This window comes from Talpa occidentalis, unplaced genomic scaffold (assembly GCF_014898055.3).
Source record: "Talpa occidentalis isolate TD23 unplaced genomic scaffold, MPIMG_talOcc4v2.1 talOcc4.11, whole genome shotgun sequence".
NCBI classification, from domain to species: domain Eukaryota; kingdom Metazoa; phylum Chordata; class Mammalia; order Eulipotyphla; family Talpidae; genus Talpa; species Talpa occidentalis.
In genome coordinates this window covers 78494462-78513926 of record NW_023601104.1, presented here as the reverse complement: position 1 = coordinate 78513926, position 19465 = coordinate 78494462, and the positions used below count along the sequence as shown (strand labels likewise).

The following is a 19465-nucleotide window of genomic DNA, read 5'->3' as shown; positions in this document are numbered from 1 at the left end:
AACAGGCAGATCTACTGAAATACACTGCTCAGGGGAGCAGCGGGCGAGTCAGGAGAGGTCTGCTGCGCCATGGGGGTCACCTCTGTGGGTTGCGTCATAGTGTTGAGTCTTAACCCCTTGTGCCACCAAGGAGGCCCCTCAGTGACCTCATCTTGCTAGGAGTGCAGATATAGAGGTGTCTTGGTGACAAGTCTTCATATGGGAGAAAATCTAGGATTTTTAGGGAATAGAGAAAAGCATTCATTTTTCAGTGGGTTGGCATATCCCTGGTGAGTTGTCCAGTTATCTGGACAGCCCTTCCTTGCCCTTTTCTTTATATGGATTCATCCTTTTTTTTTAAACCAAAGTTAATTTATTCAATAAAGTAACTTTATTATTGCGATAAATAGAAAATTAGTATCACAGGAATTTTCCAGGACAAAAACCAATGACAGTAATTACTATTTAGTATGTACCAAGTTTAGAGGACTATGTGTAGATAAGTACTATGACCATACTCATTTTGCAGCTGAGGAAACTGAGGTACAGAGAGATGAAGTAATTATTTACACACCGGTACCATGTGGCAACAGGTATAAACCCTTGGTTATTTAATTCTAGAACTTCTTTTCGTAACCAGGAAGACCTTCCTGTTTCTCAACATATAAAATATTATCTTGCTAGAGACTGTTGCTCATGCAATGTTCTGAGACTGGGACTTGCTTTTTCTTTATTTAAAAGGGAGATTAGCCAAGTGTTCAGGGATGATAAAGATGTATTATTATTGAATTGAGACTTTCTCCTTAGCAATCAGAAATTTTGATAGAGAATTGAAACTTGAGTTACTTCTACTGTGGAATTACTTATAATCATGGCCTATGTCACCTAAACTTGGTTTGTATACACTAGTGATGTGAGGCCACCTTTTCAGAAACTCAGCTCTGAGCATTGTGTCTTTGTCCCTTAAAACCATGTGAATTGTTTTTCTTGTGGTTCTCAGTGTTAGTATCAGCATGTTGTTTGAAACAGTAAAATCCCTGTTAGGAAGCACTTTTCCATTTCACAGATTCCACTTCCCCTGTCCTGGTGGGTGGTCCTTCCTTCTTTTTCACGGAGAGCCTGCCACCTGGTGGGAGCTGTCCCCTCAACCTTGAGTGCAGTGCAGCCCATTGATGCCCTCAAGGATGCACCTTCTTTATCAAATAGGATCTTAGGCCTCACAGGTGTCTGGGTATGCGGTAATCACTGTGGTGGATTTTAGCACCACACCCCTATAGTGGTACAGCTGGCCTCCCCCTCCTGCATTCTTACAACCATCAACAGAAATCACAAGGACAGTGGCATTGGGGGGAAAAGAATGAGGTAATTGAAAACTGATGTGTGGTGTTACTGATTATTGAAAATTGCCAGTCTAGAATTGGTTGGGCATCTCAATGCAATTTTATCACATATGCATTGGGTGAACATTCCCTGGGCTCAATGAAACATTGGGTGAACATTCCCTGGGCCCAAGACTTTTGGGAAAATTCTTCCCAAAAGATATTTAGAAGTTGCTGATATCATTATGGGAATAAGACTTCTAATTTTAGGACTGTTCAGTGATCTACTTATATTTGTCTAGTTTATGTTCTCTGACTTAGATTAAGAATACACGCCAAGTGTAGAAAATGTGGATAATGGTAAAGTATAACTGAAAACAAAGACTATCCCTAATTTCTCCACCTAAGGATAGCCATTGTTAACATTTTAATGTGTGCCCTTACAGTGTATAGTGAACTGTGCATTAAAAAATAACTTTAAGATGTAAATTTGTAATCCTTTCCCCATATACCTTTATAAATGTCTTACTATATTATTACTGTTCACACTGTTCTATAATTTGCTTTTTTCATGTAATCATGAATCTTGGGTTATCTCTATATTAGAACATAAATGCCATCAGCTAGTTTGTTTATTTTATTTATTTATTTATTTTTAAAAGATTTATTTATTTATGCATACAAGATCTGGGGTACAGGCCAGAGGTGTGAGGGGTAAGAGGATTCACCAGAGACAGAGTGGGGACCAGAACAGGCAGACTGACTTAAATACACTGCTGAGGGGAGCAGCAGGTGAGTCAGGAGAGGTCTGCTGCACCCAGCTCCCTGTCTGGGTCTCAAACTCATGCTGCAGTGGCTGCAGATAGCTTCATAGGTTGTGTCTTAACCCCTTCCATCATCAGGGAGGCCCCCATCAGATTTTATTTTTTTTTTTATTTTTTTATTTTATTTATTTATTTTTTTTTTTTTAATAGAGGCATGCTTTTTTATTTGTTTGCTGGTTTGTTTGTTTTTTTTGTTTATACATGCACTGGGTACAGTCAGAAGTGCGGGAGGGCGAGAGAATTCACCAGAGCCAGAGCGGGGAGCAGAGCAGGCAGAAGGACCCAAGTACACTGCTGAGGGGAGCAGCGGGCGGCAGGAGAGGTCTGCGCGCCATGTGGGACCCTCCTCTGGTGGCCGGGGAGCAGCCGGGGATCGAACCGGCGCCGCAGAGGCCGCGCGCAGCTTCGCAACCCAGCGCTCAACCGCTGCGCCACCGGGGAGGCCCCCCCATCAGATATTTTAAAAAATCATATCAGCTATATTGTATCAATGAGATTCTTCCTGATTGATGTCACACTTTCGGATTCAAAGGGGGATCCCAAAGTGCTACATTTCATGTTCATTATTTTTTTTTTTTTTAGATTTATTTATTTATACAAGAACTGGGGTACAGTCAGAGGTGTGGGAGGGTGAGAGAATTCACCAGAGACAGGGTGGGGAGTAGAACAGGCAGACTGACTTAAATACACTGCTGAGGGGAGCAGCGGGCAAGGCAGGAGCCGTCTGCTGCACCATGTGGGTTTCTCCCTGGCCGACCGGGAATCGAACCCGCGCTGCAGAGGCTGCAAACAGCTTCACAGCACTGCACTCAACTCACTGTGCCACCAGGGAGGCCCTCATGCTCCTTATTGAATAGGAAATAGGGATCTGAAAATGTGTTTAATCAGAAAGAATTCAGGTGAGGGGGGAAGAGAGAGATACTGACTTGCAGCCATTTTCTGCTCTCTGGCTTGGCCATGTGTTTTTTTTTTTATATATTTTTTACATCATTTTTCATTTTTTTAAAAAGATTTTATTTATTCATTTATACAAGCACTGGGTACAGTCAGAAGCGCGGGAGGATGAGAGAATTCACCAGAGACAGAGCGGGGAGCAGAGTAGGTAGACTGATGAAAAACACTGCTGAGGGGAGCAGCGGGCCGCAGAGGCTGCGGGTAGCCCAGCGCTCAACCGCTGCGCTACCAGGGGAGGCCCATCATCATTTTTCATTTTTGCACAATGTATGCATTTTCGTCATGGGTATAGTCCCCATACAATTCCCACCCCCCTTGTTTTCATCCTACTCCCTCCTCCCCCCCTGTATTGTGTCTCTGGTTTATAGTTTGTTTTTTTTTTTTTTTTAAGATTTATTTATTTATATTCATTTATACAAGCACTGGGTACAGTCAGAAGCGCGGGAGGGTGAGAGAATTCACCAGAGCCAGAGCGGGGAGCAGAGCAGGCAGAAGGACCGAAGTACACTGCTGAGGGGAGCAGCGGGCGGCAGGAGAGGTCTGCGCACCATGAGGGACCCTCCTCTGGTGGCTGGGGAGCAGCCGGGGATTGAACCGGCTCTGCAGAGGCTGCGGGCAGCTTCGCAACCCAGTGCTCAACTGCTGCGCCACCGGGGAGGCCCTGTTATTGATTTTGATTTTTACTTTATTATAATTAGTCTTTTTCCTGGTCCCTTATTTAGGTTTTCTAAATTCCTGCTAAGAGTGAGACCATCTGGTATTTTTCTTTTTCTTTCTTTGGCCATGTGTTTCTTGATTCATCCTGCTGACCTGGTCCTCACTTTTCTGCTTTTCAGTTACACTGTTGCCAGTCCCCTTTTTTCAATCTAGGTTATTACTTAGCTATTTACTCCTATGCTCAGGTTCCATGGCAGCAACAGCTCAGATATCCTTTCTCTGAGTAGGTAAATCTGCTTAAAGGAAAGAGATGCTCAGGTTCATATTAAATAGGACAATTGAATATTGAATTAACTGTTGTTGGTGTTTCACAGTTCTAAATATTGGGAGAACCATTTTAAAGTTGAATTCATATAGACTTTATCTAGCATATTCAAAATTTGTAACCTCTAAATGTAGATACTCTGACTTTCCAGTTCTGTAACATCAGGAAGCATTATTTTTATGAAGTTACTATATTTTCTTGGGAGGTGGCATTATTAATTACATAAGGGTGTCCAGCATGAATCAGAAAATTCACTGCTAGTGCTTGATCACTGGGGCAAACCTTACAGGTAGAGTAGAAAGAGCCTTATTGTTGCCAAAGCAACTGAAGTTTAAGATCACCGGGTTTCTAAGCAACCTTTTCCAGACTTGTTTCAAATGCTTTCCCAAGCTTTCCCAGTAGAGGCCCTTCCCCGCCTTTCTCTTACAGCTTGGGGCCTTAGGAGGCAGAGAGCCCAAGAAACCCTGGAATGATGTGAGGTTTGGAACTTTTGAACTAAGTGTATGGGTCAGGGGGTGCAATGTGTACCCTGAAAAGGAAAAATCTGGTTTTATAGGAAGGAGGACAGTTTTTCTCTTTACCCTTGTATCTAAAACACACTGTCATCAACTTTTTTTTTTTTTTTAAACTGTTACATTCCTGTACTCTTGAGTCTTGTCCTCCTTCTGAAGCTCATTGAGGTCTGATTTATCACTAACTGCCAGCTCTTGAGTGACTTGTAAGGGCAGTGAAGGGTTTATCATGTTACCCAGCATTACAGAGGGCTGGGGCCAGCATCAGCAGTGCGCAGGCTGCTTTGAGTTCTGTCTCTGATGTCATAAGGGGTTACTGTTGCCTTGGCCAATATGAGCCAACAGTGACCTTGTCTAGGGCTGGTGACAGTGGAGGTTTCATGGGCCTATGCACCATGGGGATCAGGCTTCAGATTATTTCATGCCAAGTCTTGAGATTCTTAGAAATGCCCCCATTTTGCTGAAGAATTTTCAGAGATGTGAGCTATACTATGGGGAGCTGGAACTGAAAGACCCTAGTGCTGCCACAGGACTCAGTGTTACATTTACTAGAGGTGGTATCTACCCTGAATTCTTCCCAGCTGTTGAACTCACGCTAGATTTGATTGATTTCCTGAGGAAAACTATTGCCTAGTTCTTGTGACAATCCTGCAGGCTGGCAAGACAGGGAGGCTGGCAGCAATTAAGCCCCCCGGTTCCCAGCGAATCTTCTGGCTTTCTCTGGGCTCTTGCTGGCATTCTTTTCTGTAGTCAGTTGTCCACCCAGGGCCATCCTCTGTCTCTGAGTGACGCCGCCCGTATAGTCCTGACCTCTAGGCTCAGGTGTGCACACTTACGCATGCGCGCACACCCATGCTCTGGTGTTCACAATCAGGCACACGTGCCCCGTGCCCACATTCCCAAGTGCCTTCCGTGTTAACGCGATCAAATTTGCAGGTGATTGCCACAGATTGCCACAGTGGCGCAGAAATCCTGGTTAACTTACTTACCCTACACTAGTCCTTACAGTTGCCTGTTTAAAAGGAAAAACTCGGGGTTTAAAAATGCTTTTCTTTGGTTTTCCCTATACCACTTTAGTGGCTTCTCTATTGTTTAATTATCCTCCCCCCCACCTTTTTATCACCTCATCAGATGCATAAACATCTTTTTTCAGATAGTCACCCACAAATGCAAGTATCCATGAAGACCAATAAGCTATCACGGAAAGGGGAGGTTCTTAGATCTCCCGTGCTTCTTAGTAATGATTAGGTAATGAAGGTATTTGTCGAAGAAATGAGAAAATTGTCTGCATTAAAAACCAATACAAATGTTAATAATGGCAGGTGGCCTTTTTTGAGCTTCTTAATCTGGTACCTGCTTCATATGGGTAAACCTCATTTGATCCTCAAAGTACAATCCATGAAGACCCTTCTTGAGAAAGGTACGGCCAGCACTGCCTTTTATCAGGAAATAGGGACTTAGAAAGTGCAGAGCTGCCACCTGCAAGTTGAAATGACTTGGGGGTAAGCTTCCTGTTCTATTTATGCAAATTTTCCATTTAGCTTCATCTTAAAGTCATTTACTTTTTTAAATAAAGGTAACTTCCCAAATCTTATAGTGAATTGATGCATTAGAAAGATAACACTAGTCCCACCAGCTATCCCCAGAGAATTATGCATACACCTGTTTGAGAATATAGCCTCAAGTGTTACTAGTAATTAGCCAATCAGGGAGTAGTTAGCCTTAAATTTGAGAAGAGCTGTTGTTCTGGAATGAAGCCTAGTGCAGCGGCAGGGCCAGGGTGCGGAGCCTGGCCAGGGGCTGTGCTTGGGGGCTTGCTTGGGCTGGAGCACTCATTCCAAAGGTCTTAGTTGAGTACCCACTAGGACCTTTGCTAGGATTTAGTGGTGGATATAAAGGTATGGAACTTCTTTCACGGTGTTTATTATCTGGTTAGGGAGGTAAACTATATTTTACAGGTCCATACCTTTGCCTTATCATCTAATTACTTAAGACCTAGTTCAGGTGTCGAGTACAGTAGCTCTTCAGAGAAGGCAGAGTAGAGTGGTTGAGCAGGTTTCGTGGAATTGGTGGGACCAAAAAATCCCAGATTAGTCACACTTAGAAGTAGGAGAGAGGAGAATCGCCACCTGGTCAGCTGGGGCTGGCGGGATGTTGTTTTATGGGTCTGTGTATCATGCTTGCAGGTGAACTTGAATGCCCTTAGGCAAGTTTTGCTCCCCCAGTTTGACACATTCCTTGCTGCTACTCTTTTTATTCTGGGCCATACACCTTTGGAAACACTTAAAGTTTGCAGCTTGCGGTGTTACAACTTCACTGAAAAATGGAATTTTATTTTTATTATATTTTAAAGATTTATTTATTTATGCATACAAGAGATGCGGCGGGGGTGAGCGGATTCACCAGAGACAGAGTGGGGAACAGAGCAGGCAGACCGACTGCTGAGGGGAGCAGCGGGCAAGACAGGAGAGGTCTGCCTTGCCTTGTGGGTTGTTTCCTGCCTGGCAGGGGATCGACCTTGTGCTGCAGAGGCTGTGGATCACTTCATAGCGTGGTGCTTAACTCCTTGTGCCACCAGGGAAGCCCGAAAAATGGAATTTTAACAAAAAAGTTCTCACTGAAGTTCTTTTCAGAGCTTGAAAACCTTAGTTAAACTTAATCTGCTCCTTTTCCAAATCTCATTGTTAAAATTTGTTTTGTTCATTTACTCAAGGAAGTAATGCTGTGTCATTTTGTCTTGGGACACTTTTCCTTGAATGTATCTGACTATCTCAGAATGGAAGACTAAGTTAGAAACTTGGAACGGTGGGCATTTCATCACTTTTAAAACCTGGAAAGTCCATTTCTGTTTAATTTTTATAAAACTTTTCCCACTGCATATTACTAAGGCCTGGAGGGGAAAAAAATCAGCCTGAAGAGTACTTTCAATACAATGAGAGAAATGTTTTGATTAAAATTTCCAGCTTGCTTCTAGTTTGCTTCTTGGCGTCTATTTGGCCATTTGTTGTTTTTCAGGTTAGACAGTTGATAAAAGGTTGCCAGCCACTGCAATAATTCTCTCCTGTTTTTTTGGCTGATGACATTTCTTCTGCGTCTAGATAGCACCGTGGCTAGTAAACTCCCCTTGAGCACCTATGGTTCACGTAGGCTGGAAGCCTGGGAAACCTGCTGCTGCTTCTCAGCTCTGCCTCTCTGACATAAAGACCATCGTTCTCTCGAGTCTTGGTTTCTTGGTCCCAGCTTCATAAAGATGGAATGGGCAGTAGGCCATATCTGTGAGGGCCTTGAGCAGAAGACTGAGTGTGTGAGGGGTGGATACCCTCCAGGTAATTGGGAGAGAACAGTAACTTTGATTACTTCTGACCTCTTGGGCAATGGGCTGGTTCTTTCTGACATTTCCTGTGAGTTGGTACAAGTCAGGCCAAGAAGGTTGAGGGTAAAGAGAAGTCACTCGGTTTCTGAAATGTGCCAGTAGTGAGGGTATTTAGAAAGGCAAGTAGTGGAAGAGTCGAAGCCCGAGCACCTCACATGCCGCCCTCCCTCCCTGGCAGGCCCTGAGCGACCGCTTCAGCGGTGAGATCCCCGATGACCAGATGGCACACAGCTCCTTTTTTCCAGATGAGTACTTCACCTGCTCCTCCCTGTGCCTCAGCTGTGGGTAAGTGAGGTGGCTATCGTAATCCCTCCCTTGTCCCCTGCCTTCTTGGGATAGAGACTTAGAATGGTGCTTCTCAGACTTCGGTGTGCCTGCAAATCACCCAGGCTTAGGTTAAATCACAAATTCTCATTTAAAGATGCTGTAGGGCCTGAGATACTATATTTCCAACAAGTTGCTTAGGTGACTCTGGTGGTCCAGCTTTGAGTTGTGGGGGATTTGAGGACACATGGTTATGAAGAACCACCTGAAGGGTGGGGAGCAGAACAGTTGGATCTACTGAAATATGCTGCTGAAGGGAGCAGTGGGTGAGACAGGAGAGGTCTGCTGCGCCACATGGGCTAGCTCCCTGGCCAGAGTCGAACGCATGCTGCAGTGGCTGGTTTGGGTATTTTTTTTTTTTAAAGATATATTTATTTATACAAGCACCTGGTACAGTCAAAGCGCGGGAGGGTGAGAGAATTCACCAGAGCCAGAGCGGGGAGCAGAGCAGGCAGAAGGACCGAAGTATACTGCTGAGGGGAGCAGCGGGCGGCAGGAGAGGTCTGCACGCCATGTGGGACCCTCCTCCGGTGGCCGGGGAGCAGCCGGGGATCAAACCGGCACTGCAGAGGCTGCGGGCAGCTTCACAACCCAGCGCTCAATCGCTGCACCACCGGGGAGGCCCGGTTTGGGTATTTTTTATGGCAGAAAACTTTAGGTTTCCTGTTTGTCCATGTTTCTTCTACCAGGGCTTTTGATGTTAAACATTCCATTTATTTAACTAATATTTGAGTACCCAGTATGTGCAAAAGCACTGTGACAGGTATTGATCCTAGTTGATTCCTTTTACTATAATGGCAAAAGCCTGGAGCACATTAGTGTTATGCAGGGAGCTTTCAAAATGATCACAGCCTAGGCCTCACCTCCAAAGATTCTCACTGAAGGAGCATGGGATGGGGACTCAGCATCTGTGTATTTAAAAGGCTCCTCTGATCATTCTAATGTGTAACCTGAGTTGAGAGCATTGTTAGCACAGTCCTTGTCAACTGCCAGCTGTGAGCACATTGCCTTGGGATTTTGGCAAAATGCAGATTCTGCATCAGCGGATCTGGGTGAGTTTGCATTTCTGCCAAGCTTGCAGGTGATAATGGTGCTGCTGGTCCGTGGACCCCACTTTGTTATGGGGGATTAGAGCAGTGATTCTCTAATTTTAGCATGCATCAGGAAAACCTGAAGAATGTGTTAAAAGAGATCTTTAGGCCTTACCTTGATAGTTTCTGACTCAGTACATCTGACAGAGGTCCTGAGAATTTGCATTACTAATAAGCTCCTCGCTGAGGCTGGTGTTTGTTTGGAGACCACTCTTTGAGAATCACAGATAATTTGAGCTATTGGTGGCTATTAAACCACAGTCTGGTGACATGTCTGTTGGTATCCAGGGGATTTAGATGTAGCATGTCAAGGTCAGATTGCAGTCTCTATGTTCTGCAGACACTCCCCTTGACCTCTGAATTGTCTTTGCTCAGCTCAGGACCACATTTGGCCTTCTAGAGGAGAGATGGGAGCCTACTTCTCTTATAAATTTTTTTTTTTTTTTTTTTGCCTTGACTCTGATCTTTTATTTATTTATTTATTTTTAAAGATTTATTTATGCATACAAGAGCTGGGGTACAGGCCAGAGGTGTGGGGGGGGTGAGAGGATTCACCAGACAGAGTGGGGAACAGAACAGGCAGACTGACCAAAGTACCCTGCTGAGGGGAGCAGTGGGAGAGACCGGAAAGGTCTGCCTCGCCATGTGGGTTTCTCCCTGGCCGGCCGGAGATCGAACTCATGCTGCAGAGGCTCCAGAAAGCTTCATAGGTTGCATCTTAACCCCTTGTACCACCAGGGAGGTCCCGACTCTGAACTGTTGAAAAGGATTTGGACTGTTCCATCTTGGGTAGGGAGAGCTAAGGATTATTTTTGGAGCCTTTGGTTTGGAAATGGAAGTGGGATATTGTGTGTGACTTACCTTTTTATCCACAAGCCCAGGAGGGGGGTGGGGCATAGGCTCTGTCTGATCATCACTTTTCCATTCTAACTGAGCTGCACCAGGGTTTCTAGAACTTTCCCTTTTTCATAGTGAAATTCTGAAGCCCTCATCTGTTTTTTTGCATTGTCAGGATGGCAGAGCTTGATTTTCATTCAGAGGTTTTCTTATTCAGCATAAGCCTCCTTTCAAATGAATTGCCAAATTTTGGGGGTTGGTTTTTGTTTTGCCCTTTGGCAACCTGCTCTGCTTAAACCTCCCAATTTATCCTGTTAGGGTTTTTCACTTTCTTGAGAGCCATTCAGGTTACATGTCTTGTCTGGGTGTTTCCTGGCTCCTCCATTCCTACGGAGGACCAGGTATTTTTCCCAGAAGAGATTTCTTCTTCCCCTTTTCTTCTCAGACAAGAGTAATAGTTTCTCTGCCTTTGTAAGTGCTACTGATCACAAGTGCAAGAGAGGCGTGTGGGTTTTTGAGACAATTTGCCCTGCCCTCTCTTGTGTTCAGCATCCAGGGCCTAGTTAATGATGGTCTTTTTCAGGCCTGTGTCTGGTTCAGGGTCAGATTCATTTGCCTAAGTGTCATTGGCCCCTTTAACTGCCTCATTGTCAGTGTTTGGGCTTCACTCAGGGCCGGATGTAAGAACAGCATGAACCATGGGAAGGAAGGTGCACCCCATGAGGCCAGTAGCCGGTGCAGATACTCCCATCAGTATGACAACCGAGTTTTTACCTGCAAGGTGAGTCCTTAGCGCTTGTTCCTGTCCAGCACCTAGCTTAATACTCACTCTCTTGGTTGGGAAAGACTGGCTTGGGACTGCTCTTTGCTACATTACAAAGAATTTGGTATTCACTTTGAATACCTGGGAACATCTCCCTGGCACGTCTTTGTTGCTGGGACTCCTTGGTTATATTTTAAAGCTTATTTTCCCCCTTTTCTGGTTTGCTTGTATGCAAATACTTATAAACATTGACCCTTTGTTTTTGAGAGAACTGTTCTTGAATCATTTCTCCTGTCTGTGACGGGGTATAATTTACAGCTCAATTTCGGGCCCTGATGGGCATACATTCAGAGCAATGGAGCAGTGGCTTCTTTAGAGAATGAATTTCCTTATGATGTTAAACTTGGGATCTGGATAGTTTGTGGGGAGGGGAGCTGACTGGGGAAGTAAGGCAGCAACGGGGACTGGCAAATAGGGAAGCAGCTGGCACAGTGTTCCGTGTTTCAGGCCTGCTATGAGAGAGGCAAGGAAGTCAGCGTAGTGCCCAAGACATCTGCTTCCACCGACTCCCCTTGGATGGGTCTTGCAAAATACGCCTGGTCTGGGTGAGTTTAAATGATCAGCTAAGGGTTGTTTGGGTCGTTTGTCTTCCCAGCACCTGGCTGGGTAACAGCATCTGTTTGCCTTCCTTGCAGGTATGTGATTGAATGTCCAAACTGCGGAGTGGTCTATCGGAGCCGGCAGTACTGGTTTGGGAATCAAGATCCTGTGGATACAGTCGTGCGGACAGAGATCGTGCATGTGTGGCCTGGAGTAAGAACTGTTACTTTCCTTCTTGTCATTCAGTTATCCTGTGTAAGGAAAAGTGGAACTTGATTATTAGCATTAAAGTTAACCATGAATTTCAAAATTTCAAAATTTTGGAAGGCCTAAATCAGAACTATTCTTGTTCTGGAGCCTTAAATATTTTCATTTCTTTTTGTATAAATATTAGATGCACAAGTGTGAATTTAAAACTATTCATAATTATACTGCTTTAGCAAATATAACTATTTTCTCATATTCCCTATTCATTTTCCATACATGTTGTTTTTATAGATTCAGTTACAGTTTACCTGCCATTTATCTTTTTTTCAATACCACAATTTTATTTTCCACATTGCTTCCACTTTCTATGATTCTCATTTATTGCACTCTAGCATAATGTTAGTGCTGTGGTTTGAACCTCCATTCCCTTCTTTTTGAACATTCATGTTGGTTATGATTTTTTAATTCTATAATGACCATCTTCTCTTAAGACAATATTTATTTTGGGGAAATTTTCCTGAAATATATTCTATAAATGGAGCCATTGTTACTAGTCTTTATTATTTTTTTTTTAAAGATTTAAAAAAATTTTTTTATTTATTTATACAAGAACTGGGGTACAGGCCAGAGGCCCGGAAGGGTGAGAGAATCCATCAGAGACAGAACAGGGAGCAGAACAGGCAGAAGGACCACAGTACACTGCTGAGGGGAGCAGTGGGCGAGACAGGAGAGGTCTGCGATGCCATCTGGGAATCTCCCTGGCTGGCCGGCAATCGAACTGGCGCTGCGGAGGCTGTGGACACCTTCACAGTGTGGTGCTCAACCCACTGCGCCACCGGGGAGGCCCTGTTACTAGTCTTTAAATTTGACTTTCGATTCAAGATTTTGGAAAAAACAAACCTGTTGGTGAGATATTCTGTGGTGCTTTCGTTCTGTATCAAACCACTCTTCACGCTTGGAATTACCCATCCTTGTAACAGGTTCCAAACTTCCCTCAGGGAGCAAAGAAGCAATTTTCCCTAAGGGACCTATTTCACTTTGGGTTATGCCTGAGGCTGGGAGATTCCCAAAGTGACAGGTGAACTAGACGGCCAACCTGCACATCTACCTTTGGAGCGTTCCGGGACCCTCAGTTACCATAAGACTGAAGATTTCCTTGTTTGATTTCTCTTGTTTCATTTCTCTTCTTTCCAGTTTCCAGGCCCACTGAGATTTGTTACTACATTGTGGTCTCATTTCTGGAACCCACCCCACTTGACATGATGGTCCAAGCCATCCTTTCCCAAGGATGTAGTGTGGCCTTGAAACTAGTGTAACTTTCTCACTAGGCTTCCATGTTAACAATCCTGATTTTTAATCTGTTAGTTTTTCCTGTGGAAGCCATTTTCTCTATGGTTAGTTTATATTCTAAGAAAACAGTTATATCATAGTTTAATTTTAGTCTGCATTCTTCAGTCTGTGGGGCTGTAGAAATACATGCTTTTCCTCTTCTGTCACTCATGCCTTCATTCATTATTTCCACATATGCTGTTGAATACTGTATGTCTAGAATTGAACTAGATACTTAGAGAAATAAAAAAATATAAAATACAGGTTATTCTCAGACTTCACAGTGTAATGGGGAGTCGAATATGGGAACAGATAATGTACTTACATGTGAAATAGAATTGCTAGAGATGCACAGTATTAGCGGAACTGAGAGGATGGGCTCTTTACTGGGGTGGGGGGCTTTCTGGAGGAGATATCATCTTTACCCGAGTAGCTCCTGAATTATGTATCTTGCTTACGGGAAAAGTAAGTCCTGAATTGAACAGCTGTGCATCATGTCTAGAGTCACCCATGAAGAGAATAAATCAGTGGTGACAAGTGTGTGTGTGTGTGTGTGTGTGTGTGTGTTACATTGTCTAGAAGCCAGGAGGATTCCTGGTCTGTCTCCATTCTACTCTATGGGGGTTGTGGTTCTGAGTAGACCACAGTGAGTGTACAACTCAGCAGACACTCCGTTGCCCCCTTTCTTTTACTCCGAGTATGATGGGAGCCTGCGTTTTTATTTCAGACTGATGGATTTCTGAAGGACAACAACAACGCTGCCCAGCGCCTCTTGGATGGGATGAATTTCATGGCTCAGTCAGTGTCTGAGCTTAGCCTTGGGCCCACCAAGGCTGTGACTTCGTGGCTGACCGACCAGATTGCCCCTGCCTACTGGAGACCCAACTCCCAGATCCTGGTATGGTGGGACAGGCCACCTCTGTACCCCTAGCACGGCCATTCTGCTTGTGCTGCTTTGCCCTGTGCTAAGCTTGTTCTGTGAAGGAGGCTCAGAGTTTCTCTCAGTCAACTTAGTTCCTGATGTGTTGGAAAAAGTGGGATGTATTCAGGACAGCCATTGTCTTCAGCGCCCCCTAATTTCCCTTTATGTTATCCCACAAATATTTTCTTAGTGGTGGATTTTAGTTTCCTTACCTGCAAGGGCCGATTATTATTGGCTGGAAGTCTGAGGCCATAGATACAGAGTCTGGAGCAAAGAGGGGTCTGTTGAGGTCATTTTTGAAGAAGTTCTGATAAAAATGAATTCTCGTTATTTTTCTGGCTAGAATCAGCATAGTCCCTTCTGAGAACTCTGACTTAGCCAAATATATTTGAGGTGCTTCTCTTGGCATTTTTTTGAAAAATGTGATAATCATAACTGTGCTTCAGCGGGGGTGTTGTGTGTGTGGAGGTCTTAGGTTCCCTTTCTTAGGACTGACGGGTTCTACTATTCCACAATGGTCCTGTGGTCCTCCCCCTGGGTCGCATTGACTTTCTCAGCTGAGCAGACATGAATGATACCTGCCTCTGTTTGTTTTGGGTTTGGAACAGAGCTGCAACAAGTGTGCTACATCCTTTAAAGATAACGACACCAAGCATCACTGCCGGGCCTGTGGGGAGGGCTTCTGTGACAGCTGTTCATCCAAGACCCGGCCAGTGCCCGAGCGGGGTTGGGGCCCTGCACCCGTGCGGGTGTGTGACAACTGCTATGAAGCCAGGAATGTCCAGTTAGGTAACGTGGGGCCCTGGAGCTGCAGGGGTGGAGGGAGGCACCTCCCTCCTGGCACTGGGTGTCGGGAACTGGACTTCCACATGTCCCAGCACTGTTCCGAACGACATCAGTCTTCTGAGAGCAACTGCTCCGCTGGTCTAGGCCAGTCATCCTCTAAGCTCTTTGTCAGCAGAGCCTCCCCCATGTGCTATTCCTCAGGGGATTCAACTGACATGCCTTAGACTGAACCTTTTCCCTGGAGGTTGTAGGTCATGCACCTTTCTGGCTTACTTTAAAGGAAGGTTATAAAATGGCTCCTGAGGACTGAGAGTAAACTGATAGATGTCACCTAGTTTCAGGATCTTGGCTGACCTGACCCACAGCCCAGACCCTCACGATCATTGCAGCTCAGCACAGTGGTCCCCTGGGTAAAGAATTCAGAAGTGTTCTACTTTTGCCCCCTGGTTTTTCCATTTGGAAATTGACTAAGAGGTGATGGCTTTTCCTCCATTGTTGTCTACAGATGTGACGGAGGCACAGGCAGATGATGAAGGCGGGACGCTGATAGCTCGGAAGGTGGGCGAGGCTGTGCAGAACACTTTGGGAGCCGTGGTGACAGCCATTGACATACCACTAGGTGGGCCTGGCAGTGCTTCTCTTGGTTGTAGTGGATGTGGGATGAGGGGCTTTGGAGTGCCCTGGGCTGTCATTTTGGCAAAGGCTTGCTGACTTAGATGGAGTTGGACTAAAAATTTATATCTGCTTGCTTCTGCTGATTCCGTCGTAGTTTCACATTTATTTCTGGAGCCAGCCTCTTCTACCATCTATTGCTACATAACGAACTACCTGAAAATGTTAGGACTGAAAACCACCACCATTTTATCAGGTCTCACAACTTTGAGTCAGGAAGCGTAATTATCTGTTCTAAATGGCATTGCCTGGAGCTACTGCCTGATAATCTAGTATGGCGGCTGGGCGGGCTGGACTTGAGGGATCAAGCCAACCTCACTTACCATGCTGGGTGCCTTGGCAGGGGCACCTGGTAGCTGGGCTGAGTAGGGCCCTGCTCTTCTCCGTGTCTTCTCCAGGTGTCTCCTTGTGGCCTCTCCAGTGGTGGTTCTTGCATGATGGCTCAGGAGTCTAAAAGCTGATGTTCCAAGAGACAGGAAGTAGAAGCTACCAGTCTTTCCAGGCCTGGGCCTGGAAACTGGCTCTTGTGTAGTCTGTTGTAGTCACAGGGCCTGCCTAGATCCAAGGGAAGGGGCAGGAACTTCAGAGTTTGGGGATATGTCAAAGAATTTGGGGCTCCCTTTAATCCCCACAATAGCCAAAGTAGTACTGATTAAGGATTTAAAATGGCTATTCAGCTCCAGTTGTTGTGAAAGAGTGTCAGGATTGGCAGGAGAGGAAGGGAAACCAAACCATGTTGGTAGAGGGTTTGGGCAGGTTTGGTGGGCCTAGAGTAGTTTGGCCGATTGCAGGGGAGAGACCTACAACTCCTGGGTGGACGGTGATGAAAACAACTGGATCAGATAGTCATTGTGGCTCACAAAATGAGAAGATGATGAGCTTTCCACTCAAGAGTGTAGGGATAGGTTGATATGCCCAAGCTTCAAGCTCTGGTTGCATCTGCCCTCAGGGTAACTGAAGTGGCAGGGGCTGCCCTTGGCACAGGGGCAGCCCCTGGGTGTTGGATACCAGTGTGTTGACATGTTATTTCTTTTAAAAAGATGAATAAGCCAAGACCCCAAGAAGTTAATAACGTCTCAATCCTGCAGCTTTTAGTTAACTCATGCTCAATGGAATAGGGATTTCAGTGACGCTATGTCCTGACCCTGAAGTCTGGACTTTTATATTTACTCCACTGGTTCCTGTGACAGCTGTACTTTAGGATGAGCTGGAGGGCTTAATAGATGTACAGAAATAGCAACGCCTAGCCCCTAGCCCCAAAGATTCTGATCTGGGTGGTATGGGATCAAGGCTGGGTGTCTGTGTGTTTGAAAAGCTCTAGTCTCTGTGCACATGGGTTGGGAGGTAGTGAAGTGTCTGCAGGTGCCTTCCTGCTCAGTGGTCTTGGGGTGTTGGGTTTTGTGTGTCCCTCCTATCGTGGTTCCTTCCTGCCGCAGGTCTAGTAAAGGATGCGGCCAGGCCGGCGTACTGGGTGCCCGACCATGAGATCCTGCACTGCCACAACTGCCGGAAGGAGTTCAGCATCAAGCTTTCTAAGCACCACTGCCGGGCCTGCGGACAGGGCTTCTGTGACGAGTGCTCCCATGACCGCCGGGCTGTCCCTTCTCGAGGCTGGGACCATCCTGTCCGAGTCTGCTTTAACTGCAATAAAAAGCCCGGTGACCTTTAACCCCAGCTCCCGCTCCAAGTCCTTCACAATTCCTTAGGTTCTCAGGGTTAGAAACAGAAGTCGCATTGAGGTAGGCCCTCCTCCCGGTCACCTAACGTGGTGTGTGTCCTCTCTACTGATCCCGGGGCCACTTTCCCTTGGTGGAGGGTGGGGCAGACAGCAAGCCAGGGTGAGCCTGGCAGCAGGCCCGAAGGCATGAATAACCCCTGGGGCAGGGCAACAGCTTATTGTAAAGGGGAATGAACCTGAACCCACTGCATTTATGTCAGTTAATAATATACACATATGCACCCACATATACCTGTGAAAGGAACTTGGATTGTATTCAGGCTGCTGCTGTCTGCAAAGACTAACCAGTCTGTCCCCAGCACAGGGATAAGGTGGCGGTGGCAGCAGGTCTTCCCACAAAACCGAGCCAGGTCCAAAGCCACTACGTTGATAGTCACCTGTTGCTGCTTTTCTCCTATGCTTGCCTTTTCCTTTCCCGCCTCGCAGCAGCCTGGGGAAGCGAGATTCCCGGCAGCTTCTTTCTTGCACTAGTGTAAAGGGAGTCTGCCTGGGCCCTCTGGAGTCGAATCCCAATTCTTGGCCTAAGCTTTTCAGTCAGAGGCCACCCAACTTAGTGTGCAGGTCACCGGGGTGGGTGGAGGGTGAGGGGTAGGGTCTTCGGCCCTGAGAAGTCAAAATGCAGGTGAGGTGATGTTCCCTGTACCTGGGGGGAGCACAGAAGGAAACTGGCCTCCCTGCAGTGTCTCCCGCTGTCTGCATCCACCCGGCTTCTGTAAAGGCTGCGCCCTGCTCCTAAATAAGAACACCTGCTTCTCTCCCCTCCAGCCCCCTTGAGCCCACCATCTGCTTCTGAGTGTTGCACTAGGATTTTTATTGCTTATTTTGAAGTGTCTTAATTCTTTGTTCCCAGACACACGACCCCTCTAGCTACTGGAGGGGTAATCATGAGAACTCTTCCAGGGAAACAGAGCACAGAATGGACTGTTAGTTGTTTTTTTAAGTATATATAACTATTTCAACAGATCATTAGAAAAAAATTCTCTCTCCTGTCCTTGCAAGAGAAGTCAAGTGAACTTTATTTCTCAAGATCTTGGACATCCGTATCTATCGTGACTGGAAAGAAACTTGTGCTGGAATCCTGTCATCATGGTGGAGTTTATCTTCAAAAGCCAAAAAAGAAGACTTGAAAGTGACAGTTCTTAACGGTGGGGGGGGGACCTTCAAGGAGGTGCCAGGTGTCATTCCTGGTGGGAATGTCTGAGGCAAGCCTTGGAATGTGTTGGTCCTTCTCAGACCCGCGCCCTTCCTGCCCCCGCGTGGTCCAGTGACTGAGGCCCTGCTCTAGAACTGTGTATTAAACATTATAAAGGAATCTTCCTACTGAACATAGACTGTGCTGACTCTTCTTTACCTTCATCAGTAAATCTTGTGCTCTTTCTAGTTGATGGGAAAGTAGCTGGTGGCTTTAGAGCCACGTGAGAGCCATATTTCTAGGGTGGCAATATTTTCCCTGTAAATACCTCAGTTTGTTACACTAATAGTAACTTAAAAAACCATACTCATAGCCAAGTACTATAAAACCATTATCATACGGGTTTTAATCTCACCATGCCTGGATATGTTCGCTAACTGGGACCAGGAGCCTGGTGGTCATGGATTTTCCTTTAGCGTGTGTGTGATAACTGATGGCCACAGAACTTTCTAGCAATTAGAGGGCTCCACATTTGCTCATTTACCACACTGTTGTCCTGCGCTTTGTTCTTCAGGTTTGCACAGCAGTTGTAGGACCAGATTGTTGCGGGGTACAGGGTCAGTTACGGGGTGAGGGAGCCGCAGCACCCACTGAGCTCACCAGCCTGACCCTGAGCTGTGATAGCAATTTTTTCTTTTTTTAATGAATCTTCCCATCAAGTGTAATTCTGCTGGGTGTGACTTGTTTGGGCATTGGGCAAAAGAGTACTGATATTTAGGTGACTATTACATGCTAAGCACTGTGTTAGGAGTTTTATGTTAGATAATTCCCACAGCCACGGGGGTGTAGGAGTAGGTAGGTAGGAGTAGTTAAGTTTCGATGTTGAATACAGATTCTGAAGCCCAGGTCGCCTGGCAAAGGCAGGCCCAATGACTTGGGTGATGCCATAGAGCTTCTGTTCAATTTCCCTCCCCTTTGTGGGTTCTGAATTGTTTTGCATCTCCAGATAAGATCAGGGGAAAAAAATCAAGGTACTTGCTACTGTTGTCCGGAGGGTTTTTTTTCCTAATAATTTTTGTTGTCTTTGGAGTTTTTCTTTTTTTTTTTTTTTTTTTTTTTAT

The 19465-nt window shown here is 45.6% G+C and overlaps 1 protein-coding gene across 7 annotated transcripts in view; it reads left to right on the top strand.

Moving 5' to 3' along the window:
* Positions 1 to 18557, top strand: part of ZFYVE1 (zinc finger FYVE-type containing 1) — a 41269-nt gene extending 22712 nt beyond the window's left edge. The window contains exons 1-9 of one of the 7 annotated variants that reach the window (XM_054691470.1): positions 4321 to 4532; positions 8122 to 8228; positions 10868 to 10976; positions 11466 to 11563; positions 11654 to 11771; positions 13822 to 13992; positions 14625 to 14805; positions 15308 to 15421; positions 16911 to 18557. In XM_054691470.1, the coding sequence (XP_054547445.1) occupies positions 8164 to 8228; positions 10868 to 10976; positions 11466 to 11563; positions 11654 to 11771; positions 13822 to 13992; positions 14625 to 14805; positions 15308 to 15421; positions 16911 to 17143 (1089 nt within the window). In that variant the 5' untranslated portion in view covers positions 4321 to 4532; positions 8122 to 8163 and the 3' untranslated portion in view covers positions 17144 to 18557. The other 6 variants (XM_037503650.2, XM_037503653.2, XM_037503652.2 and 3 more) reach the window with 6 other exon arrangements.
* The last annotated feature ends 908 nt before the right edge of the window (positions 18558 to 19465 follow it).